Source organism: Bombina bombina, chromosome 4 (genome assembly GCF_027579735.1).
Source record: "Bombina bombina isolate aBomBom1 chromosome 4, aBomBom1.pri, whole genome shotgun sequence".
NCBI lineage: Eukaryota > Metazoa > Chordata > Amphibia > Anura > Bombinatoridae > Bombina > Bombina bombina.
Window position 1 is genome coordinate 520,097,243 of NC_069502.1, and position 27,195 is coordinate 520,124,437.

At 35.7% G+C, this 27,195-nt stretch overlaps 1 protein-coding gene across 1 annotated transcript in view; it reads left to right on the forward strand.

Annotated features, from left to right (window-relative positions):
• Nucleotides 1-27,195, forward strand: part of KCNQ5 (potassium voltage-gated channel subfamily Q member 5) — a 433,357-nt gene that overhangs the window by 310,136 nt on the left and 96,026 nt on the right. Inside the window, exon 14 of the mRNA XM_053711999.1 lies at nt 15,154-15,374. Coding sequence (XP_053567974.1) covers nt 15,154-15,374 — 221 coding nt within the window. The remainder of the gene's footprint in view (nt 1-15,153; nt 15,375-27,195) is intronic.

Genomic DNA, 27,195 nt, shown 5'->3' on the forward strand with positions numbered 1-27,195 from the left:
TAGTTATAAATGGTTCATATTTTATCTTTCATTGTTACATATATACTTGCTCTATTATGTCTTAATCATGTAATACTATTCAAGATAATACAAATCAGCACTATATGACAAAGCTCAATTTGTTTAAATATCATCTAGAAAGTGACTAATAAGATGTGATCTCTCTGTCATAGAGAAATATATATGCACACATACACGTTCAGTCATAAAACTGTTGAAAGCTAATATGGAAAAGCTTGTTACAGTTTCATTTCAGAGTTATGAAACCTGTACACATGTCTGCATGCATAGGAAAGTCACTTAACTTTGATTACTTAACAATCGCCACTTATTTTTGTATTTGTGATAAATTATTATTGAACTGTTATGTTATTTACAAAAGATTTATGACAGTGATGTTATTCATATCAATTTGTTTTGTTCAGAAGGAACGAATTACTAATCAATTTATTTTTGATAAGCAGCACTGATAGGTGTGATTTGTTTTAACCAATAGGGTAAACTTTACACCTTTTTTAATTGGAAGGATGATAGTCACTAATTATGCTATGACTACGGCGAAGGGAGCCGAAACGCGTCAGCATTAGTGACCACCATCCCGTGCTGCAGCCCTGTGTGCTGTATTTGTGGATTACTGTTCCTGCTTTTATGAAATTAATAAAGCCGTTTGATAAAATTTTAACAAGGAAGCACCGGATCCTCTTTATTTTGTTTATTACACTTGTTGAGCCAACAAGAGGTATCCGGTTATATTACTCATGGATCAAGCCCCTTCACCCACCCAATAAGAGAGGAGGTGTGTCAAGGATCTTACGTCACACGCCAAAGCCACACACGGAAGCTACACAAACTTGCACAGAATTCAAGATTACGAGCGGCTTGAAGAGGGGAGCTGACAGCTTAGCCGGAGTACTGCAGGTAGCAGTGTGGAATTTACTCCCACCAGGACCCGAGCGCTACGGACTCTGTGATATATGTGAGCTTTATTGCTTCTGCTATTTATTTGTTACAATGTACAATTCATATATCCCTTAAGGTTTTATAATAGGGATTTATACCTATTGAGGTGGGGGTTAGAAGAGTGGCAATTTACGTATTGTGCTACACACGGAAAGGAGGAACTCCTTTGTTCTTACTAATTTGTCTATATATCTTATCTAATCTGTTTTTCTCTCTATCTATATATTCAATGTTTTGTCTATATATCTCTATTCTTTTCTGTTCTGTCTAGTTCTATATATTCTATATCTATATGTCTGTCTATATCCTCTGTAATCTATCTGTTCTGGCTGTCTGTCTATCCTATCTATGTATCTATCTATCTATTCTGTCTATATATTCTATATATTGTCCTGTCTGTTCTGACTGTCTGTTGCCACTGTGTATAGATTTTATATCCCATCTATATGTCCTGTTCTCTCTGCGTACAGTTCTATCTATCTATGTTAATCAAATCTATCGGTCTTTCTATCTTTGCAACCCTACCATCTTTCTATCTGTCTTCCATATATCTAATCTATCTGTCTGCCGTGTCCTATCGAATCTATCTGCTCTGTATATTTAATCTCCAGTGTAACCTCATGATCTAATCTAATCTATCTATCTATCTAGTTTATTCAGCCTGTTATTTCTGTTTGTTCTATGTATCTATCTGTCAGTTTTTTATCTGTCTATATCTATCTTTCTATCTAGCTGTCTCATCTGTGTATGTGTGTGTGTGGTATATATATATATATATACTTACACACAAACTGTATATCTATATCTCTATCTGTTCTTTTCTCTCCCCTCTCAGCCTTTGTTTCCCATCCATTCTTTTTTCCCACTCTTTTGCTGCAATCTCTCTCCCTCTTTTCCTATTTTCTCTTACCCCCCCCACCCCCCCCCCCCTCTCTCTCCACACTCTTTTTTTATGTGTTCTCCCCTGGATCACAACTTCATCATAAACCTAGACCACATAATTCAAAAACCCAAATTGTCGTGTCAATCCTGGACAGGTGGCAACTCCTTATATATACACACATAAACACTGAGATATACACACACACATACATTGACATACACACACACACACTTACATATACACACATACTACATAAAATTTGCTGTGTGCCGCTACTAGTTTTTGGGTTTGCCCTTCAAGAAAAGGTGGCAACCCTACCCGAGGACTAATTATGTAGTGCCCCCACCCAGTTTTGACTGTGGTTTCTTATGTCCCCCCCCCCCTCTATATATTGTTCCAAAGAGTCGCCACTGGTGTTCAGTTAGAAACCATTAGTGAATTGCTGCTCCTTCAACAAATGATACAAAGAGAATGAAACAGATTAGCTAAGAGAAGTAAATAAATTGTTTAAAATTATAATCTCTATCTGAATCATGAAAGAAAAATTTGGGGTTTTCGTTGTCCCTTTTAAATCTTTGAAACTTAAAAATCAAAGGTTTATGATCAGTTTAATACATTATGAAGCTGTGTATCAGCTTTGCGTCCACTTTGGTGCAGGCCTCATATGACCGCTGCTTCTTAACTTGTAGAATAACCCTCAGAGGTTGTTGACTATCAGACAAAATAGAGTCATTCGTTCAGGATGACTAACCAAGCCCAGCTCATAGGTCTCAAAAAGCTAATTTTTCCTCTTTTACACATAGTGGAGTTAGGCTGTCATTTTTTTCAATGTATCGACAGGCTTCGACAGTGTTTTAGCGGTTTGGCGTTTTCTCTCTGGGATACCTGGTATAATTGATCGCTTAAATGGCTTCTAATACTTTCTATGGGATGTGAAAATATTTTGATGAATAACGTGCCATCCCAGAAACAGTCAATAAAACAAAATTGCTCCGACACACCATATTTACGAGTTTGCGACCTCGTGCAAACTAAATTACGGCTTAATGGAAGTGACGCCCCAAGTTGGAGGAGTACAAGCTGCAGGACAATGTAACTTTTTTGTTCATACTTTGCACCAAGTTACAACTGGGACCAAAGGAACAAGAACCTCATATCCCCTTCAAAAAATGCAAGTTCTTCTTAAGTATCCTGCAGATGCTATCAAAATGTAAGAAATATTCTGTTCATGTTATATACAGATGATAGCTTTGTTTATTTTTTATTTTTTCCTTGTGGCTCATTGTCTACCCTATTGCAGCTGACAATTAATTCAGAATGTTTTCAGGTTGTAAGACTAACAGATGTAAATCTGTTTGTCCTCTTGACCCTTTTGCCTGGCGCACTGTATGTGGTCCAATGATTATTAGCTTTACTTTTTGAGATCTTGCCCCCTTTGTTTAGATTTTATTAAATCTCTGATGTCCTTTTAATCGGTAATCTGAGTATAAACTGATTCTATATGCCGATGATACTTTATTATAACATACTAATTCAATAATCTAATTTTATGAGTAAGTAAATTTGGTCAGTTAAATTGACATTTAAATTTCCTTATTAACAACAATAAATCTGGCATTGTAAACAGTTTTGTGCCTTCAAAAGATGTAGAAACTGCTCAAAGTTATATGGTAGATATGTGCACAGACAAGAATTTCTTTCGTTTTGTCCAAGATTAGTTCTCAGAGTGCTAGCTCCTCTAGAAGTATGTTTTTTTTTCCGCTCGTCAGGTAGCGCTCATATTACAAGTTAATGTAAAACGATTTTTGCATCGCTCGGCTCGTTAACCCGATGCATCGCAAAAAGCCTGAAATTAAACTGTAGTACTAATTATTTTGGGCAGCAAAAAATAGGGAAAACTAATTAAATATTGTAAAGCAGAAATTATCTGGACTTGAGTCTGCTTAAAAAATAAAGTTATACAGAGAGTTTTGTTTATAAAAGTTATTTTTTTGTATCAACTATTGCAGTGATTTGCAACCTGTTTTTTTGCCCTGGCACACTTTTTTACATTAAAAAATCCTGTGGCACACCACCATCCCAAAATTTTACAAAATCACACATTGTAGGCTAATACAGGCTATATATACAGTATATATATATATATATATATTATATATATATATATATATATACATACATATACACACACACTGTACTGTGCTGTCATGCCATGCCTCCTACAAACTATACATGACATATTGACATTCTTTCACAAACAATCATAATCATTGTCTGTGAATGAATGTCAATGCCATGGTTGTAAATGATGCCTGATGAGCCTGTCACATACCTCCCAATATTTCAAAATTTGAAAGAGGGACACCCCCGCACTGTTGTCAGTCTGCCGCGGCACACCTGAGGATCTCTCACGGCACACTAGTGTGCCACGGCACACTGGTTGAAAAACACTGAACTATTGTATCCTAAGTATAGGCATACCTAATTTTATTGTGCTTCACTTTATTGTGTTTTGCAGATATTGCTCTTTTTACAAGTTGAAGGTTTGTGCAAACTCTGTGTCAAGCAAGTCTATTGGCACACATTTTTTTCAACACATATATACATATATAAACACATAAATGCACACCCGAATACACATACAGTATATGCACACACCTATATATACACACCACCAGCAAAAAGATTGTGACTCACTGAAAGCACAGATTATGGTTTTGCATTTTCTTAGCAATAAAGTATTTTTCAATTAAGGTATATACATTGTTTTTTAGATATAATGCTATTGCACACTTAATAGACTACAGCATAGTGGAAATATTACAGTTATATGCCCTGGGGGGGGGGGGGTGACTCACTATATTCACTTTATTACGGTGGTCTGGAAACAAACCTGCAATATCTCTGAGGTTCGCCTGTATATTCAATATTCTACTACCTTAGAAGTAATGGAAAAATCTTCCCTTCTGACCTACCATACATTTATACGTATCACTAATCTGCCTACAGGATCAAACCTGCATTTGTATTGACAAACTCAATAGCAATTTAATATACTTTATTATTATATCAAAAAAGATTGGAGAATATATTTTCATTTGTAGATAAACAGTTTTTTGCAGACTTTTTAAAATTCTTAAATGTAAATTACTGAGATACATAAATGATATATCAACATATACAGGAAAATGTATCAAACTGCATTTGCAGCATCTGATATGGTGTAGTGGCAGAATTGAATGAGCGACCCTTCAAACCATAATTTCAGTAGCAAATTAAGCTTCTTATCCTTTGTCACCTCTGGGGTAAATCACCTCAAACTGGCTTTTTTACAGAGATTGACAGGCTCTGCTCTCCTGTGATTGGTTGCGGGAGAGCAGGGATTGGAATTGCCCTAGAGATTTCTTGTGCAATCTTACATTCTTCAAATTATGTTGCACAGCAAGTGGCAATTGAGGGGAAGCAGGTTCTCTGCTTGAGAACATGTTCGCCTTGTACCTTGAAAATGTTTCTCATGGTAATGCTATTACTGTCTCTGTTTATACTTTTGATACCTTTTCAAAATAAGGTTTGCTTTAAAAAAAAAAATTGTGTTTCTTATACATTTGTGCTGCAAAAGTTATGTCAAGGGTTTGTTTTGAGCAAAAGATGACCATTGCAGGATGTCTTGCATTTTCTAGAAAAATTATTACCAAGTATTTTGTTTAAAGAAGTGGAATAGGCTTAAAGGGACATGCCACCCACATTTTTTCTTTTATGATTTAGAAAGAGAATGCAATTTTAAACATCTTTCTAATTTACTTATATTATCTAATTTGTTTTATTCTCTTTATATTCTTTGATGAAAAGCATATCTAGATATGCTCACTAGCTGCTGATTGGTTGCTTCACATAGAAGCATTGTGTGATTGGCTCACCATGTGCATTGCTTTTTCTTCAACTAAGGATATTTAAAAAATGAAGCAAAATAAATAATGGAAGTAAATTGTAATATTGTTTAAATTTCTATTCTCTATCTGAATCATGAAAGAAAGATTTTGGGTTTAGTGGCCCTTTAAACAGTAGAATATATGTATACAAGATTATGTTAAGTACACAGTTAAAGGGACAGTAAAGTCAAAATGAACCATCACATTTACAGTAATAAACTAATAATTTCAAAATTCAGCCAAACTAAATGACCCAAGGAACTAATCTTTTTTTTTAACCGTGCACGTTTAGTGCATGTCTTAAAAAACTACGTGGAAGCAATTGGCCTGTGTTTTAAGAATGCATTCATCTTTCACATTTGAAATTATTACACAGACTGTAAACTATAACTGAACATCCATGTTAAGAGATACATTAAATTGTGCACTAAAAATGCCTTTTCAGTATAATAAATATTTAAAAGAAATTAATCCCCACATTTTTCTTTCATAATTTAGATGTAGTAGTATAAAAGTATACAGTTTTTAAAAATCCAATTTACTTCTTTTATAAAATTTACTTTGTTCTAAGCGTTTCTAAAGCACTATATAGCAACTGTTTTGCAAGAATTATTTTAACAATGTTATATACAGTTCTGAGAACTAGATGGCAGCAGAGTTTACACAATCTATAACATTGTAAAAAGCATGTATGCTCTTCAACTAATGATACCAAGAGAACAAATAAAAACTAATAATAGAGAAACAAAATTAAATTGTTCTCAGTCTGTATTAGGAAAGAAAATGTTGTGTTTTATGGCCCATAAAGTTACATTATTAACATGTATTAGTGATGTGATAACAGTAAAATGATTCCAAAAGGCAGCATTTGTGCAGAGGTCATAAGAAGCGCTTGCCATAACACAATAAAGGGGACATGTCATCTGTAATAAATTAAAATATTTATAAATATATATATAGATATATATATATATATATATATATATATATATACAGGGAGTGCAGAATTATTAGGCAAGTTGTATTTTTGAGGATTAATTTTATTATTGAACAACAACCATGTTCTCAATGAACCAAAAAACTCATTAATATCAAAGCTGAATAGTTTTTGGAAGTAGTTTTTAGTTTGTTTTTAGTTATAGCTATTTTAGGGGGATATCTGTGTGTGCAGGTGACTATTACTGTGCATAATTATTAGGCAACTTAACAAAAAACAAATATATACCCATTTCAATTATTTATTTTTACCAGTGAAACCAATATAACATCTCAACATTCACAAATATACATTTCTGACATTCAAAAACAAAACAAAAACAAATCAGTGACCAATATAGCCACCTTTCTTTGCAAGGACACTCAAAAGCCTGCCATCCATGGATTCTGTCAGTGTTTTGATCTGTTCACCATCAACATTGCGTGCAGCAGCAACCACAGCCTCCCAGACACTGTTCAGAGAGGTGTACTGTTTTCCCTCCTTGTAAATCTCACATTTGATGATGGACCACAGGTTCTCAATGAGGTTCAGATCAGGTGAACAAGGAGGCCATGTCATTAGATTTTCTTCTTTTATACCCTTTCTTGCCAGCCACGCTGTGGAGTACTTGGACGTGTGTGATGGAGCATTGTCCTGCATGAAAATCATGTTTTTCTTGAAGGATGCAGACTTCTTCCTGTACCACTGCTTGAAGAAGGTGTCTTCTAGAAACTGGCAGTAGGACTGGGAGTTGAGCTTGACTCCATCCTCAACCCGAAAAGGCCCCACAAGCTCATCTTTGATGATACCAGCCCAAACCAGTACTCCACCTCCACCTTGCTGGCGTCTGAGTCGGACTGGAGCTCTCTGCCCTTTACCAATCCAGCCACGGGCCCATCCATCTGGCCCATCAAGACTCACTCTCATTTCATCAGTCCATAAAACCTTAGAAAAATCAGTCCTTGAGATATTTCTTGGCCCAGTCTTGACGTTTCAGCTTGTGTGTCTTGTTCAGTGGTGGTCGTCTTTCAGCCTTTCTTACCTTGGCCATGTCTCTGAGTATTGCACACCTTGTGCTTTTGGGCACTCCAGTGATGTTGCAGCTCTGAAATATGGCCAAACTGGTGGCAAGTGGCATCTTGGCAGCTGCACGCTTGACTTTTCTCAGTTCATGGGCAGTTATTTTGCGCCTTGGTTTTTCCACACGCTTTTTGCGACCCTGTTGACTATTTTGAATGAAACGCTTGATTGTTCGATGATCACGCTTCAGAAGCTTTGCAATTTTAAGAGTGCTGCATCCCTCTGCAAGATATCTCACTATTTTTGACTTTTCTGAGCCTGTCAAGTCCTTCTTTTGACCCATTTTGCCAAAGGAAAGGAAGTTGCCTAATAATTATGCACACCTGATATAGGGTGTTGATATCATTAGACCACACCCCTTCTCATTACAGAGATGCACATCACCTAATATGCTTAATTGGTAGTAGGCTTTCGAGCCTATACAGCTTGGAGTAAGACAACATGCATAAAGAGGATGATGTGGTCAAAATACTAATTTGCCTAATAATTCTGCACTCCCTGTGTATATATATATATATATATATATATATATATATATATATATATATATATATAAAACTTTACTATTTCATATAATTATTTTCTGCATGTGGTGATAGTAGCATTATGTTTTTATAAGAAGCTGATGAACAGCTGATTTTGAGGCAAAAAAATACACAATTGTTATTTTGAAGAAGACAAAAATGTATTAATGTATGTAACAGCAGAAGCATGAAGCAGAGACTAATGTAGCATATTGCAAAAGCAATTGCTTCCTGAGAATGGAAATTGCTATGACACTTTTCAAGATACAAACATTTGTCTGTGTAAAATTACTTTTGTAAGTTTTGGATGCCATAAGTATGCATCAATAGAATATATATTATTGCTAGTCTGGTTAGATATATACAGAAAATGTTTGTTTTTTTTGTTTGTTTTTTTAAATAATCCAAAAATGAAGTGCAATTGGATTTTTTTCCTGTTCCTTGTCGTGCACTTTTTAAAAAGACACCCAGAATTTTTCTTTCATGATTTTGCTACAGCATACAATTTTAAACAACTTTCTAATTTACTTCTATTATCAAATTTGCAAATAAGATAATATAAATAAATTGGAGAGTTGTTTAAAATTCCAAGCTCTATCAGAATCATAAAAGTTTAATTTTGACTTTACTGTCCTTTTAAAATGAATACTACGTAGGGATCTTGTGTCCAATGCACTATGACCTATGCAAACTCTTAAATCTTGATACAGTTTTATATGTGATGATTTAAGAAATATAAATGGAAGCCAGCTTACATCAGTGTTTTAAGAGGCATTATACTATACACCGCAATGAGTGGCGATGCTGACGATATATTCCAAGCAGGATTTCCCCCTACACTGATTATGTAAATTAAAGGATTACCCCTAAACTGCTACATCCTCCATAGCATACTACCATTCTACACTGTTAATCCCTAAACTGCAATAACCCCTACACTACTTAACCCCTAAACAACCAATACCCCCACCTCAATAAAATTGAAACTCTACGTAACCCCTAAACCACGATTACCCCCTGCAATAACCCCTACTCTGCTTAACCCCTAAACCACCATTACCCCCACCCAATAAACTCCCTACTTTACTTAATCCCTAAACCGCCAATACCCCCACCGCAATAAACTCCCTATCTAACCTAACAAACTACCCCTTAACCTCCTAACAGCTAACCAACCAAGACCACTAACATAAACCCCCCTAAGTTAAAACAATGAAAACATACTAGCATTACCAAAAAAAATAACAAAAATATAAAGCCACAAAAAGAAAAAGCCCTATCATAAAACTAAATGCATTAGAATTAAATTAAAATGCATAAGAATTTGAATGAATACAAATGTATAGTGTAAACAATATACTATGCAATTTCACAATATATTCTTTCTAGCATAAGTAAATCCTTCCTTAAAATAAATGTTCACTACACAACCAATACAGAGGGGTTGATCATAATCTATTGGTTTAGGCATGTTCAGCTCTTTTTCTGGACAAAAAGGTTGTTGCGATTACAGTACTGCATTTTCGGTTATTTCTTTTTTTAAAAAAAAAAAATTTCAAGACTACTTTTAACTTTTCAAATTCAACACCTCAAGGCACTTGATAAAGCACCAGAATTTATAGGTTCATATACATATGTCTATGTGTTAAGTGCATGATATCCCATACCGCTAATCTGATGGAAAAGCCACATCATGACCCATCTACAAATGACATGGAGTATGGTCATTCTTTGAATGTTTGATTCTAAGTCACACTTCCACTGTCATGATTGTACCTAACAGTACTGGCATCTACATAACCAGCTTTCAAACCGGATTGCGTAATCATGAGTTCAAAAGGAACCTATTGTTTTCCATCTGAATGCTATTTGTATCTTAACATGGTGGGCATACTGGGCATGATTGCTCAGTCATTAAATTGTCACTTTTAATATTTGACAACTATTGTTTTTTTTTACAATATTTATATTAATTGTTTGTAAATGCACCATTTCTGGTTTGGCGTGAAATTGAAACAAGATGGAGACTACAGGTTTCTAGGCAGACAGGCAGGATACGGTCCTCAGCGTCAAGAACAACGAAAACCCCAGACGAAAGTGAACCTGCAATGGAAAGTTCACCCAAAATAGCTCTAAGCCCTTCTCAGAGAGTCGTAGCAGCAGCAGAATCAAACCGCAGTAAAAAAACTGGAGAAGGAACAGGCAGGCACTACAGAAAGGTGCTGTAAAAAAATCCAAATGTACTGACTGAAAAATAAGTAGAAAGACAAACGTCCATAATGTTTTGATAGGGATGGCACTCTTCCCTCTAATATTTTAGACTGTATTTATATTTTTAACAAATATACCTAATGCTCATATAAACACATATATACACATCATAATCATTTTGATTCATTTTAATATTTAATAATGTGTTTTACTGTGTATTTACAGTAAATATATTTTAAATTACAATGTTCTTCACATAAAAATGTTCTTAGTATTTTAAAATATATATTCCTATATATACCTGTATACATCTATACCTGTATATATTTATTTAGGTATATGTGTATATATATATATATATATATATATATATATATATTTGTAAGAAATGAATCAGATATATATAGAAACATATATTAAAAATATAAAGAACACTTTCTTCTATGTGAAGAACATTGGAATGTAAAATATGTATAGCTACCTTCGGGTTTAGCGCGGTAGGTCTAACATGATGCCGGGTTATCGCACAAGCGATAAGTGTTTTTTTGTTTTTTTTAAAGCGTGCTCCATTGAAGTCTATGAAGAGAAGAAGTTGGAGCGGTCGCGATATCCAAACTGCTTATTATCAAATAGCTTATTATTGTAAATCAACAATGAAGGATAAGATTATTCATTATTTATTTTGTTGAATATTAATATATTAATATATGTTTACAATCTAGATAGATATATAGAGAGTAAGCTACAAAACACATCAATTGTGCTGATGATCTTCTGCATTACATTAATGGCACATAATAGAGATGTGCAGAAGCCTAAAACATGTCAAATGACAGAGATTTTGAGCTTTTCTCCTGCTTATATAAATAATATATATATATATATATATATACATACACACTTCTGAGGAAAGGGAGATTGTCCCCGAAACGTCACCAAAATAAATTTACTTTGTTATTTGGCTAAATATAGTGAGTGCGGTCTGTATTGCTTTATGATTAATTTTACCTGCACCCTGGTAGTAACTTGATATCCCGTTAGTTAGTGAGAGTGTAGATCCCTAATATAGTTAGATAGAGAGATAGATACTGAAATAAGTATCTGCAGCACCTCTCTGCGAGTCCCTTCACTGATTCAAAATTCTCACCCTGACCTACAAAGCCCTTACCAACGCAGCCCCCCCCACTACCTGTCCTCACTAATCAACAAATATACTCCAGCCTGTCCCCTAAGATCCAACAATGACCTGCTCCTTGCATCTTCATCATCTCCATCACCTCATCCTATGCTAGATTACAGGACTTCTCTCGTGCGGCACCAACCATCTGGAACGCACTTCCTCGAGCTATTAGACTTTCCCCTAACTTTCCTCCTTTAAACGCTCCCTAAAGACCTTCTTGTTCAGGGAAGCCTATCTCCAAATCAGTAGCAAATGAATTCCACTTGCCTAATAGTTGCCCTCTTCTAACTCCACACTAACATCATTCCCACCTTTGCAGTCCCCACCTCCTGTTTCTCACCCTCTTACCCATCTAGATTGTAAGTTCCCACGGGAACAGGGCCCTCAATTCCCCCTGTATTTGTTTGTTAAACTTTGTATGCTGTCTTTTATATTGTATTGCACTTTACTTTTATCTTTGTACCCATGGACAGTGCTGCAGAATCTGTTGGCGCTTTATAAATAAAGAATAATAATAATACAGTAAACTGGCTTTAAAGATATAAAATGCTATTTTACAGTTTTAAAGCCATTATGTTTGATCTTTACTTACAGATTAGCTTATGTCAACATCATATGTTCTTTTAAAGTGACTTGTACTTTCACTTATTGTAATTTCCTGTATTACCTACTCTTGATTAATGCCTCTGTTTTTATTTATTGTGTAGTGTTTCTTTAATAACTAATTAAGGGTTGAGGTCTGAATTCTTGACACTGTAGTCATTTGTCAATGTGTTACTATAACTGCTCTACTGAGAGAACATTATAGATTTATCTAAATGACTGTTTTATTTTCTACGTTGTATTCATTCTAATGTATTTTACTCAAAACACACTTAGGTAGCCATTTGCATATTTAAAAGAAACTTAAAAGCCAACTACCAGATGATAAACCTATTAAATTCTGCCACATATTAGTACATACAAGGCTAGATTATGAGTGGAGCGTTAGACAGAGAGCTTTTGCGCATGTCAGGTTGTGCTCGTATTACAAATTGAAAGTAAAAAGTTTGCATGAGAGCGAAATCCAACATGCAATAACATAATATTGCGACTGCGTTAACGTTTTCTCAATGGAGAGCTCAAACTGAAAAATAAATAACACTTATACTTGTGCGCTAACGTGACAAGAGTTATGAAAATGTCACATTCCAATGTTTTTCACATACAGAACAATGTAATTTTTATATGTAGCTATATATACCTATATCTGTATATCTATTCCTATAGATATATAGGTATATATATATGTATTTTATATGAACATTATCAGATATACTGTATATAGAAATATATATTTAATAATAAAAAGTACATTATTTTCAATGTGAAGACTATAGGAATGTAACATATTCTTAACGCGCATCGGGGTTCGCAACTTAGGGATAACGTGATCAGGTTTGACCACCTGAAGAGTTGCTATCTTCAAAGCGTGTTATTGAAATATTAAATATTAAAAATATAATGACAATTATTGAAAATTATTAAACATACTGTAATATATTATTTAGATTATTTACAATATTTTACAGCATGTATAATAATTTAAAATCATTTTTATTAATATTTTTTAATATTTTATATTTAATATTTCAATAACGTGCATCAAAGATAGCAATTATTCATTGCGCTAACCCAACCATGTTAGTCCTTAAATGCGAACCCTGATGCGCGTTATGCATATTTTACATTCCTATGTTCACATAGAAAATAATGCATTTTTTATTTTTAAATCTAAAACCGTTCATGTAAAATACATATATATATATATATATATATATATATATATATAACTTCCATGTGTGTCTGCACTCACAATGCAGTAAGGACATCAACCAGGGTGCTAAGTCAGGTATATCAATAGTCAAATGTAGAAAAGGACTGCACTCACTGGATTTAGTATATAAAATAAAAAATGTATTAAGGTGACGTTTCGGGGTACGCAGACCCCTTCCTCAGACCAGAAAACAGTGCAAATGAACAGTGTGCAATATAAAGCAACTTAGCCCCACCCATCAAACAATTAGTGAAATTGCGCCAAAACTTATGTAACCATGGTAACAAGTGAATCACTTAATTAACAAAATTCATACCTTATATAGTGTGATAATTAAATACTGTATAATTGTGCAAACCATATATGCACATATTATAGATAAAATCAAACCATGAAGAAAAAATTAAGAAAAATAATTAAAGTAAAGTATAAGCTACAGCTAAAAACCTGGTGCACCAGGTTTTTATTTATTTTTTATTATTTATATATATATATATAAATAATATAGATAGATGATAGATGGATTATTTCCCCCTCAAAATTAGATAGTGAATGGCTAGTGTATGTATATGTATATATATATATATATATATATATATATATATATAAATATAAATATATATAATATCAATGGCACATAATATGGATGTGCAGAAGCATAAAACATGTCCACTGACTGAGATTTTTTGTTTTTTCCTGCTTTATATCCCCAGCATAGCTTGTAATACATAGCAAGGTGTATGGGTGTGTGTTTGTGTATATATATATAAATATATACTGTAAATGTGTGTGTGTATATATATATATATATATATATATATATATATATATATATATATATATATATATATACTTTTTATTGCATATTATTTAATTTTGGTTTATTGATGAGGTCCATAAAACTGATCTGTTGCTGCATTATAAATTTAGATTTACAGAAGCATTTTTGTTTCAAGGAAATTAAATGTTTTTGTTAAGCCTAAAGTATTTTATAAAAAGACCACACATAATTTTACCAGAGAAAAATAATAATTGCTAGGAAATTAAAACAGATTTATCAGAGCATACAGTTTTCAGTAAGCATTTTCATATTATATGGTTTCTATGGGAAACATTCATACAGTCTTTAAATGTTTCTCAAATTGACTTTTAAATCAACAATAATTGAGTTGATCTACATATTCAAACCGAAAAATTGGGAAAAATGAACATTTTTGTAACTGCCATTTTTTTCCTTTAAAAATTTGCACATGCATGAAGATTTCTTTTAAAAAGGTTATTTTGTTTTTAAAAAGTTATTATTTGCTTGCTGAAAATTAGCATGCATGTTTGTACATATCATTTGAACACTGTGGACTAAAAAAATATATATTTTAGTAGTGTTTATATGGTTTGCTTCAATCTCTTGCATTATGATTCTAACAGGACAAGCCTATGTGCATTTTCAAAAAAAAATGTTTAGAAATGTATTATCCAAAAGAAAGATACAATTTAGTCAATACAATTCTACAGAAGCTGGCAGTATTTGTCATTGTCACTGTGGAACAACAAAATAATGCTGTCTTTCTTAAGTTTATATATATATTTTTTACAGTCAGAAATTAAGCTTTAAGGAGCGTGTACGTTTGGCAAGCCCAAGAGGACAAAGCATAAAGGGTCGACAAACATCAGTTGGAGACCGCCGCTCACCAAGCACTGATATTGGTGCTGAAGGAAGCCCAACTAAAGTTCAAAAAAGTTGGAGCTTTAATGATAGGACACGCTTTCGACCTTCTCTCAGACTGAAGAGTTCTCAACCAAAACCAGCAATTGATGGTAAGCTAGTGTATTTCAACTTATTCAGACAGAAGTAACCCTCAAAGTGTTATGCATGTAAGTTCTGTCTGCACTTTGTTAATATTTTTAGATTGGATGACAGTTTTCTATACTTAAGCTTACAATATTATGTTTCCTTATTTCTAGTTCATGAATGCTATTTCATTTAACAATGTCATCATGGGTATGCTTAAACAGTGAGCATATTTTTTGTTTTTGCATTTACACTTTCGTCTTTTATGAAAACATGACTAGTGTCAATGCTTTCCATAAGGTGATTAATATGAAGAATGTCCAGTTTTTAGATTTTCTTGTATACCAGGGATAGCAAAATAGTGGCCGAGGGCTACTTGAGGCCATTGGAAATTCGTTTTTCTGGTTCCTGTGCCATAGGTTTTGTGGCCCAAGGTAAATGCAGAACTAAAATGTGTGCCTTGAGTAACCACTCAAGAGCTCTCTGCAACCTTACCTATATTTAGCCTTGTGCCAAAATACCTTAATAGGTATGTTTTTTATATTTGTCCCTTATGGCTTCTTTAAGGGACAGTCAAGTCCAAAAAAAACTTTAATGAATTCAAATAGAGCATGCAATTTTAAGCAAATTTACTTTTATCACCAATGTTGCTTTATTCTCTTGGTATTCTTAGTTGAAAGCTAAACCTAGGAGGTTCATAAACTAATTTCTTAGACCTTGAAGGCCGCCTCTAATCTAAATGCATTTTGACAGTTTTTCACCCCTAGAGGGTGTTAGTTCATGTGTTTCATATAGATAACATTGAGCTCATGCACGTTAATTTACCATGGAGTGAGCACTGATTGGCTAAAATGCAAGTCTGTCAAAAGAACTGAAATAAGGGGGCAGTCTGCAGAGGCTTAGATACAAGGTAATTGCAGAGGTAAAATGTGTATTATTATAACTGTGTTGGTTATGCAAAACTGGGGAATGGGTAATTAAGAGATTATCAATCTTTAAAAACAACAAAAATTCTAGTGTTGACTGTTCTTAATAAATATTGTTCTAGGAAGTTGACCATCCCTATTGCATACTAATGATGAATAAAATAGTAATTATTAGGTGCTCCTATTGTTCAACAGGGAAATCATTAGCACTGAGCACTGCATCAAATTTATCAGTCTTGGGCTGCTTTTTATTTTATAACTGTGACTGTATTTTTAAAAATGTGTTTTTTTGCATCAGGGCATTTTGACATGTTATGTAAATGCTTCTTGAATTAATCCTTTTTTTCTTAGACTTTTTTTTACCTTCTGAACTTCTGACAAGTTTTATTAATATTGACCTCAATCATTTAAAATTTTTGTCTCATTGTAAGTCTAAAACGTTAGTTAAATGTTGTGTTCTAATCATTAATCACTTTGACTTTAAAATGTTTTCACTACATCTAAATATAGGAGCGTTCAAATTTAACAAGGCTGGTTTTGCCAATATTGCAAGCATCACTCCATGTCCCATTATCAAATGGATCAGACTTGTATCACTGGAAAATGTTAGCTCATAAATACTTTTTAGGCATGTTTGTTTTTTATTAATAATAGCACCAAGTTCATTTACTAATCATTAACTATTTAGGGAAATATACCAGTGACAAAGACATAATAACATTTAATGCCTGTTCCAAACAACCAAATCTTCCATTTATGTAACATGCATCCTGCTGCTCCGTGGAGTGTTTTTAGGGGACTTATGCTACTAAAAATAGTAAAGTTTCCCAGAATTAAGATTTAAAGCTTCAAAACTCCAGTTCAATTAAAATGGCATATTAATACAAATTTTATTGCACAAATTATTGTGTCATTCTGTTAAACCTTTGTAAAGGGATTCAGCACATAGTTAATCTCTTGCTGCTGAGCCACTTCTGAACAGGAAACGGAATGTGAATAGAATGCCAATTCCGATTGGCTCACAGGCTATGGTTTCCTAACGACTGCAATGCATGGTGGTTTCTACATAGAATTGCAAGATTGTAAGCAAGCATATGTGTAATAATACAATGTAACACAGAGCATATAGAAAGGTGAACAGCTTGGCCTTATGCACTCAAAGAACACCATACAAAAAAATATGCAATTGTAATAGGAACACGAATGGACTTATAATCATATGTTAAGCAATATCAGCAAATAGTATTTATAGAAACTCTGTAATAAGATTAATCAGCAGGGGGTATACTATTAAAAATGTCCCATTCTTTAATATGCTCCGCACAAAGGCCTCTAGTTATCAAGCTTTCTACTTACCTGCATTCGCCGACCCAATACGCTCGCCTAAGCTCGCCTTACATTGCTGCCGCGGACCTGAATACGTTCACCAAAGTTATCAAGAAAGCTGTCAAGAAGCCGCGCACTAAGTACGGAGCGATGAGCAGCGGACTGTTGTTAACTGACAGTCATCGATCTCGCTGCTCATCGGCTTCTTCAAAGCTTTCTTGCTAGCCTGTCACTAAGCACCCACACTATACTATACTGTTTTACCCCCTAAACTGCCGCTCCCGGAGCCCCCCGCACCTAAATAAACTTATTACCCCCTAAACTGCCGCTCCCGGACCCCGCCACAACTATAATAAATATATTAACCCCTAAACCGCTGCTCCCGGATCCCGCCGCCACTATAATAAATATATGAACCCCTAAACCGCCGCTCCCGGACCCGGCCACCACCTACATTATACCTATTAACCCCTAATCTGCCGCCCCCTATACCGCCGCCCCCTACATAAAGTTAGTAACCCCTATCCTGCCGATCCCGGACCCAGCCGCAAATAAATTAATGGTTTAACCCCTAAACTGCCGCACCCAGAGCCCTCCGCCACCTACATTACATTTATTAACCCCTATCCTGTCCCCCCTTACAACACCGCCACCTACAGTATATTGATTAACCCCTAATCTACCCCTCCTACACCGCCGCCACTATATTAAAGGAATTAACCCCAAAACCTAAGTCTAACCCTAACACACCCCTAACTTAAATATTATTTAAATTAATCTAAATAAATATTCCTATCATTAAACAAATTAATCCTATTTAAAACTAAATACTTACCTATAGAATAAACCCTAAGATAGCTACAATATAATTAATAATTACATTGTAGCTATTTTAGGGTTTATTTTTATTTTACAGGCAACTTTGTATTTATTTTAACTAGGTACAATAGCTATTAAATAGTTAATAACTATTTAATAGCTACCTAGTTAAAATAATTACAAAATTACCTGTAAAATAAATCCTAACCTAAGTTACAAATACACCTAACACTACACCATCAATAAATTAATTAAATTAATAAACTACAATGATCTAAAATAAAATACAATTAACTAAACTATATTACAAAAAATAAAAAAATATTACAAGAAGTTTAATCTAATTACACCTAATCTAAGCCCCCCAATAAAATAACCAAGCCCCCCAAAATAATAAAATTCCCTACCCTAAACTAAATTACAAAAGTAATCAGCTCTTTTACCAGCCCTTAAAAGGGCTTTTTGCGGGGCATTGCCCCAAAGTAATCAGCTCTTTTACCTGTAAAAAAAAGCAATACAATACCCCCCCCAACATTACAACCCACCACCCACACATCCCTACTCTAAAACCCACCCGATCCCCCCTTAAATAAACCTAACACTACCCCATTGAAGATCACCCTACCTTGAGCCGTCTTCACCCAACCGGGCCGAACTCTTCATCCGATGCGGGCACAAGTGGTCCTCCAACCGGGCAGAAGTCTTTATACTATCCGGGCAGAAGAGGAGATCCAGACCGGCAGACATCTTCATCCAAGCGGCATCTTCTATCTTCATCCTTCTGGCGATGAGTGGCTCCATCTTGAAGACCTCCGGCGCGGAACATCCATCTCTGCCGACGACTACCCGACGAATGACTGGTCCTCTAAATGACATCATCCAAGATGGCGTCCCTTGAATTCCGATTGGCTGATAGGATTCTATCAGCCAATAGGAATTAAGGTAGGAAAAATCCGATTGGCTGATGTAATCAGCCAATCGGATTGAAGTTCAATCCGATTGGCTGATTGGATCAGCCAATAGAATGCAACGTCAATTCTATTGGCTGATCCAATCAGCCAATCGGATTGAACTTCAATCCGATTGGCTGATTACATCAGCCAATCGATTTTTTTCCAACCTTAATTCCGATTGGCTGATAGAATCCTTTCAGCCAATCGGAATTTGAGGGACGCCATCTTGGATGACGTCATTTAAAGGACCAGTCATTCGTCGGGTATTCGTCAGCAGAGATGGATGTTCCACGCCGGAGGTCTTCAAGATGGAGCCGCTCATCGCCGGAAGGATGAAGATAGAAGATGCCGCTTGGATGAAGATTTCTGCCAGATGGAGGACCTCTTCTGCGCCGATCGGATGAAGACTTCTGCCCGGCTGGAGGACCACTTGTGCCCACATCAGATGAAGAGTTCGGCCCGGTTGGGTGAAGACGGCTCAAGGTAGGGTGATCTTCAATGGGGTAGTGTTAGGTTTATTTAAGGGGGGATAGGGTGGGTTTTAGAGTAGGGGTGTGTGGGTGGTGGGTTGTAATGTTGGGGGGTATTGTATTGCTTTTTTTTTTTACAGGTAAAAGAGCTGATTACTTTGGGGCAATGCTCCGCAAAAAGCCCTTTTAAGGGCTGGTAAAAGAGCTGATTACTTTTGTAATTTAGTTTAGGGTAGGGAATTTTATTATTTTGGGGGGCTTTTTTATTTTATTTGGGGGCTTAGATTAGGTGTAATTAGATTACATTTCTTGTAATTTTTTTTATTTTTTGTAATTTAGTGTTTGTTTTTTTTTGTAATATAGTTTAGTTTATTTAATTGTATTTTATTTTAGATCATTGTAGGTAATTTATTTAATTAATATATTGATAGTGTAGTGTTAGGTGTATTTGTTAGGTTAGGATTTATTTTACAGGTAATTTTGTAATTATTTTAACTAGGTAGCTATTAAATAGTTATTAACTATTTAATAGCTATTGTACCTAGTTAAAATGAATACAAAGTTGCCTGTAAAATAAAAATAAACCCTAAAATAGCTACAATGTAATTATTAATTATATTGTAGCTATCTTAGCGTTTATTTTATAGGTAAGTATTTAGTTTTAAATAGGATTAATTTATTTAATGATAGGAATATTTATTTAGATTAATTTAAATAATATTTAAGTTAGAGGGGTGTTAGGGTTAGGGTTAGACTTAGGTTTTGGGGTTAATTCATTTAATATAGTGGCGGCGGTGTAGGGGGGTAGGTTAGGGGTCAATCAATGTACTGTAGGTGGCGGTGGTGTAGGGGGGGCAGGATAGGGGTTAATAAATGTAATGTAGGTGGCGGAGGGCTCCAGGTGCGGTGGTTTAGGGGTTAAACAACTAATTTATTTGCGGCAGGGTCCGAGATCGGCAGGATAGGGGTTGATAACTTTATGTAGGTGGCGGCGGTATAGGGGGCGGCAGATTAGGGGTTAATAGGTATAATGTAGGTGCCGGTGGGGTCCGGGAGCGGCGGTTTAGGGGTTAATATATTTATTATAGTGGCGGCGGGGTCCGGGAGCGGCAGTTTAGGGTGTAATATGTTTATTATAGTGGCGGCGGGGTCCGGGAGCGGCGGTTTAGGGGGTAATAAAATTATTATAGTGGTGGCGGAGTCCGGGAGCGGCGGTTTAGGGGTTAATAAGTAAAAAGTAAGTGGTGGCGGTGTAGGGGGGGCAGATTAGGGGTGTTTAGACTCGGGGTACATGTTAGGGTGTTAGGTGCAGACGTTACCATAGAAATCAATGGGATATCAGGCAGCAGCGAACATGAGCTCTCGCTGCTGTCAGACTCCTATTGATTCCTATGGCATATTGAAAACCAGGTACGCTGGCCCGGAATAGTGGCGAGCGTACCTGGTAGGTATTTGATAACTACCAAAAGTAGTCAGATTGTGCCGAACTTGCGTTCGGAACATCTGTAGTGACATAACCATCAATCTGTGTCGGACTGAGTCCGGCGGATCGTATGTTACGTCACTAAATTCTACTTTTGCCGGGCTGTAGGGCTTGATAACTATGGCGAATCAGCCTTGCCACAAATACGCTGTGGAATTCCAGCGTATTTGCGGTTGATGGCTTGATAACTAGAGACCAAAGTCCGTGAGGGAAATATGAAATATTTTAGTGGTTTTTAATACATCATATATAACCATATGATAACAAGCTAATCATATATATATCCAGTAGGCACTCTTATACAGGTAAAACCCAATATATATGGGGTTATAAACATCTAGAGAAAAGGATTAAAAGAATTCAATTACCGACATAAAAATATAAACCTCTAACTGACTAATAAGTTATAGCAGCTAAACAGTTCAGTTCCAACAAAAATAAATAAATAATTAAGACTGTCAGATATTGAATATGCTAAGGATTAGCATAACACAAAAGAGTATGATGTTCATGGGCATCCACAGAATTTTTTCCAGGGGGCAATAAAGTGAAATATGCCCTGCATATATATTTACTATATATACACTATAGTCACTATACAGGGAGTGCAGAATTATTAGGCAAGTTGTATTTTTGAGGATTAATTTTATTATTGAACAACAACCATGTTCTCAATGAACCCAAAAAACTCATTAATATCAAAGCTGAATAGTTTTGGAAGTAGTTTTTAGTTTGTTTTTAGTTATAGCTATTTTAGGGGATATCTGTGTGTGCAGGTGACTATTACTGTGCATAATTATTAGGCAACTTAACAAAAAACAAATATATACCCATTTCAATTATTTATTTTTACCAGTGAAACCAATATAACATCTCAACATTCACAAATATACATTTCTGACATTCAAAAACAAAACAAAAACAAATCAGTGACCAATATAGCCACCTTTCTTTGCAAGGACACTCAAAAGCCTGCCATCCATGGATTCTGTCAGTGTTTTGATCTGTTCACCATCAACATTGCATGCAGCAGCAACCACAGCCTCCCAGACACTGTTCAGAGAGGTGTACTGTTTTCCCTCCTTGTAAATCTCACATTTGATGATGGACCACAGGTTCTCAATGGGGTTCAGATCAGGTGAACAAGGAGGCCATGTCATTAGATTTTCTTCTTTTATACCCTTTCTTGCCAGCCACGGTGTGGAGTACTTGGACGCGTGTGATGGAGCATTGTCCTGCATGAAAATTATGTTTTTCTTGAAGGATGCAGACTTCTTCCTGTACCACTGCTTGAAGAAGGTGTCTTCCAGAAACTGGCAGTAGGACTGGGAGTTGAGCTTGACTCCATCCTCAACCCGAAAGGCCCCACAAGCTCATCTTTGATGATACCAGCCCAAACCAGTACTCCACCTCCACCTTGCTGGCGTCTGAGTCGGACTGGAGCTCTCTGCCCTTTACCAATCCAGCCACGGGCCCATCCATCTGGCCCATCAAGACTCACTCTCATTTCATCAGTCCATAAAACCTTAGAAAAATCAGTCTTGAGATATTTCTTGGCCCATTCTTGACGTTTCAGCTTGTGTGTCTTGTTCAGTGGTGGTCGTCTTTCAGCCTTTCTTACCTTGGCCATGTCTCTGAGTATTGCACACCTTGTGCTTTTGGGCACTCCAGTGATGTTGCAGCTCTGAAATATGGCCAAACTGGTGGCAAGTGGCATCTTGGCAGCTGCACGCTTGACTTTTCTCAGTTCATGGGCAGTTATTTTGCGCCTTGGTTTTTCCACACGCTTCTTGCGACCCTGTTGACTATTTTGAATGAAACGCTTGATTGTTCGATGATCACGCTTCAGAAGCTTTGCAATTTTAAGAGTGCTGCATCCCTCTGCAAGATATCTCACTATTTTTGACTTCTCTGAGCCTGTCAAGTCCTTCTTTTGACCCATTTTGCCAAAGGAAAGGAAGTTGCCTAATAATTATGCACACCTGATATAGGGTGTTGATGTCATTAGACCACACCCCTTCTCATTACAGAGATGCACATCACCTAATATGCTTAATTGGTAGTAGGCTTTCGAGCCTATACAGCTTGGAGTAAGACAACATGCATAAAGAGGATGATGTGGTCAAAATACTCATTTGCCTAATAATTCTGCACTCCCTGTATGCTAAACTTTAATACACCTTTAAACATTTTTTTTAATGGGTGTAATAAAATAAATGTCTTTATACAGACTCCTGACTCATAAATGAAAATGGAAGAAGCATAGGGGTAGATTTAACAAGCAGCGAATGCTGCTTTCTATGGCCGAAGTGTCAGGCTCACCTGAAACTTAAGTTAAGAAGCAGCAGCTCCTTAACTTCTTTGCCACCTTCTAGGTGGCGGACTGCAATCATCCCGATACGATCTGGAAGATTGAAGGCCCCTGCTAGCAGTCGATTGGCCGCAAATGTGCAATGGGTGGCATTGCACAAGCATTTCACAAGAAATGCTTGTGCATTTAGCGATGTTGGGCGGACATGATTCGCTACTGCAAATCATGTCCTCCTGGCACTTGTTAAATCTACCCCATAGAGTTTTATTTATTATTTAGTGCTTTGTTTATTTGATCTGTTGCATTATACAGTTAATCAAAATTAAACACAAAAGAACAAATCAAAGTTAACCTATAAAGCTTAAAACTGATAACAGTACATTACTTAAAATATGCAAAATAATCATTCCTCTATTTGTTCTATTGGCGTATGTGAATAGGACACTGCACAGAAAGTATTGCCATTAATGAGATAACTTATTCTTTGCTGCTGTTAAAATTGTGGTGGGAGTGAAATTCCCCCTACATGGTTCATAGCACATACACACACAGAACGCAGGAGGCGTGATCTCATGCAAACGTTTCTGCCTTCCAGGAACCTCACTCCACCACCACTGTACAATGCATGCTAGGAATTAGAGTCCAGAACTTCAGTGGCACAATACTGAGTGGGAAATAGTAAACTACACATTCCAGAATGGGAATTCAATTGTATTTATTTTCCTACAGTTTGTACTCCAGGTGTGGAAAAGGGGAGGGCTGGCAATGTTTGGCCTAGGAGGCAAGTACAACCAAGTGGCCTGGTCGAGCAAGTCTGCCTCTTGCCATATTTTATATTTTAAGAACAGGGGAAGCAAAGCAAATGTTTGACTTTTATTGCGGGTGTTTGCGCTTGTCGGGTTTACTGTTGGTATTACAAGTTGAAAGTAAACATGATCTCTTGAGCGCAATTGCGATTTTCCAGACCTCTGGTCAACTGTTTTAGGAAACAAAAAAGTTCCACAAAACACATGAAAAATACATTATAAAGTACACTTACAATCATAATAACACCATCTAATAAAAACATATTCAAATAAAATATTGCACACAAAAGTTATAAGGGCTCAAATATATGAGATCTCAGGTGTTAGGTAAAAAAAAGGCATGCAACGGGCTTTAACATTGAGATACATACATATACATCTCTAAAAATGTGTGTGTATATATATATGTCTAGATATGTGTACAGATGAATTTATGCATTTTCCTGTGTACATATTGATATACTGTATATACACTTAAGGACATATATACACTTATAAACACCTAAATACATATGTACACATATATAGACATATATAGAAGTGCATTGGAGCCCTTTGCAGTTACAAAAAGCATTTATGCAATATTCATATTTTATAAAGTGTTATACAGTGTATTTCATATATTTCACATTTCAATGTTCTGCACATAGCAGAATATGTTCTATGTATTTTTAAATAGATATTCTTATATATATCTGAATACAGTATATATATTATCCAGATATGTCATATCCCCGCACTCCAGAGGAAATAATCTGATATAGTATCTAAAGTTAACAATGATACACAATATTTATTATATTAATCATAGCAGAGACATGCATATATTTAATGTATTTATCATACATATATGAAAAGATGCACACATGTAAAAAAATCACACAGACTGGGCGTCCCCAGTCTAATTAAAATAACAGATCGTCAGTCCATTGGGGAATTTCAACAGCAAGAAAGAAGCATGCATTGCAAAAAATTGCTTTATATGTGAAAGAAAGTCCCTCAAAGGATACTATCCAGCACTCTATGTATAAAAGATTTCCAACATTCATATTTCCGAGGAACAAATGTGATATATTACAAGCAGCTATATGAATTGTGGAAATTTTGTAAACTTGCAGATAATATGCCAAAGCTCTGTTAGTAGCAGCAAAAGCTCTGTTAGTAGCAGCAAAAATATCAGCAGCACTGTATTAAAGTTATAGCTTGTGAATGAAAAACACAATGGTTCCATCTTAGTATGCAGATGTCCACAATGATATATTAGTACACTTGCATCCAAGCTTATAAATGAGGGTACAGTATTCTTGATAGCCTGTATAAAGTGCAGTCCACAAAGCCACCATTCAATGTTAGTATGTAGATAAGCAGCAGAATTGTATCACAAGTGTTTAGTAAATTAGTACATGGAAATATGGATGTATCAAAGACCACCACTTAAGGATCAATTCTGCCAGATATGTATTTCAGATAGCAACATCAGCAGGGTCATATAGGCTTAGTAATCCGGCACCCAAGGACTATGTCCGCCAGGATAAGCAGGAATGCACAAACCCCACTGTGATGCAAAAAAAAGGAGACAATCTCACCCAAAGTCCTGATGACAAGCCTTAGTAGTTTCCCACTCACAGGGTCCTGATGCTTCGATGTAAAATGTACAGTTAAAGGCCCAGAACTTGGCACTGCTGCGATATGTATAGGTATTAAATCCTCAACATGTGAATGCTGCCATGATCGAGTGAAGCTGACTGGCGTCTGACGTCACATCGGAATTTTGCACTCGTCAGTTTAGTGCGCAAGAAACAGTTTAATTTTAAATCATAATACGAGTGCTACCCAAAGAGTGCGAAAAGCTTACTTCTAGCGCAGTTAATGCTTGAGCAGTAGCTTAATTAGCGCTCCACTTTTAATCTGGCCCATAATCAGATTCGGCTAGATTACGAGTTTTGCAGTAAGAGATGCTTGGTACTAACTTGCAAGTTATTTCCACCGCTCACCTCCCTATAGCGCTGCTATTACAGGTTTTCATAAACCTGGTGTTAGCAGGAAATAAGTGAGCATAGAGCAAAATTGAGCTCCATACCGCACTCCAATACCAGCCCTGCTGTGAGCTGGTTTTACATGCTTGTGCACGATTTCCCCATAGACATCAATGGGGAGAGCCGGCTGAAAAAAAGCCTAAAACCTGCAATAAAGCAGCAAGAAGCTCCGTAGCGCAGCCCCATTGATTCCTATGGGGAAACAAAATTTATGTTTACACCTAACACCCTAACAAAAACCCTGAGTCTAAACACCCTTAATCTGCCACCCCCAACATCGCCGCCACCTACATTACACTTATTAACCCCTAATCTGCCGCCCCCGACATCGCCGACACCTACATTATATTTATTAACCTCTAATCTGCCGCCCCCAATGTCGCCACCACCTACATTACACTTATTAACCCCTAATCTGCCGCCCCAACGTTGGCGCCACTATAATAAAGTTATTAACCCCTAACCCTAAGTCTAACCCTAATACCCACTAACTTTAATATAATTAAAATAAATCTAAATAAAAATTACTATTATTACCTAAATAATTCCTATTTAAAGCTAAATACTTACCTATAAAATAAACCCAAAGCTTGCTACAATATAACTAATAGTTACATTGTAGCTATCTTAGGTTTTATTTTTATTTCACAGGCAAGTTTGTATTTATTTTAAATAGGTAGAATAGTTACTAAATAGTTATTAACTATTTACTAACTA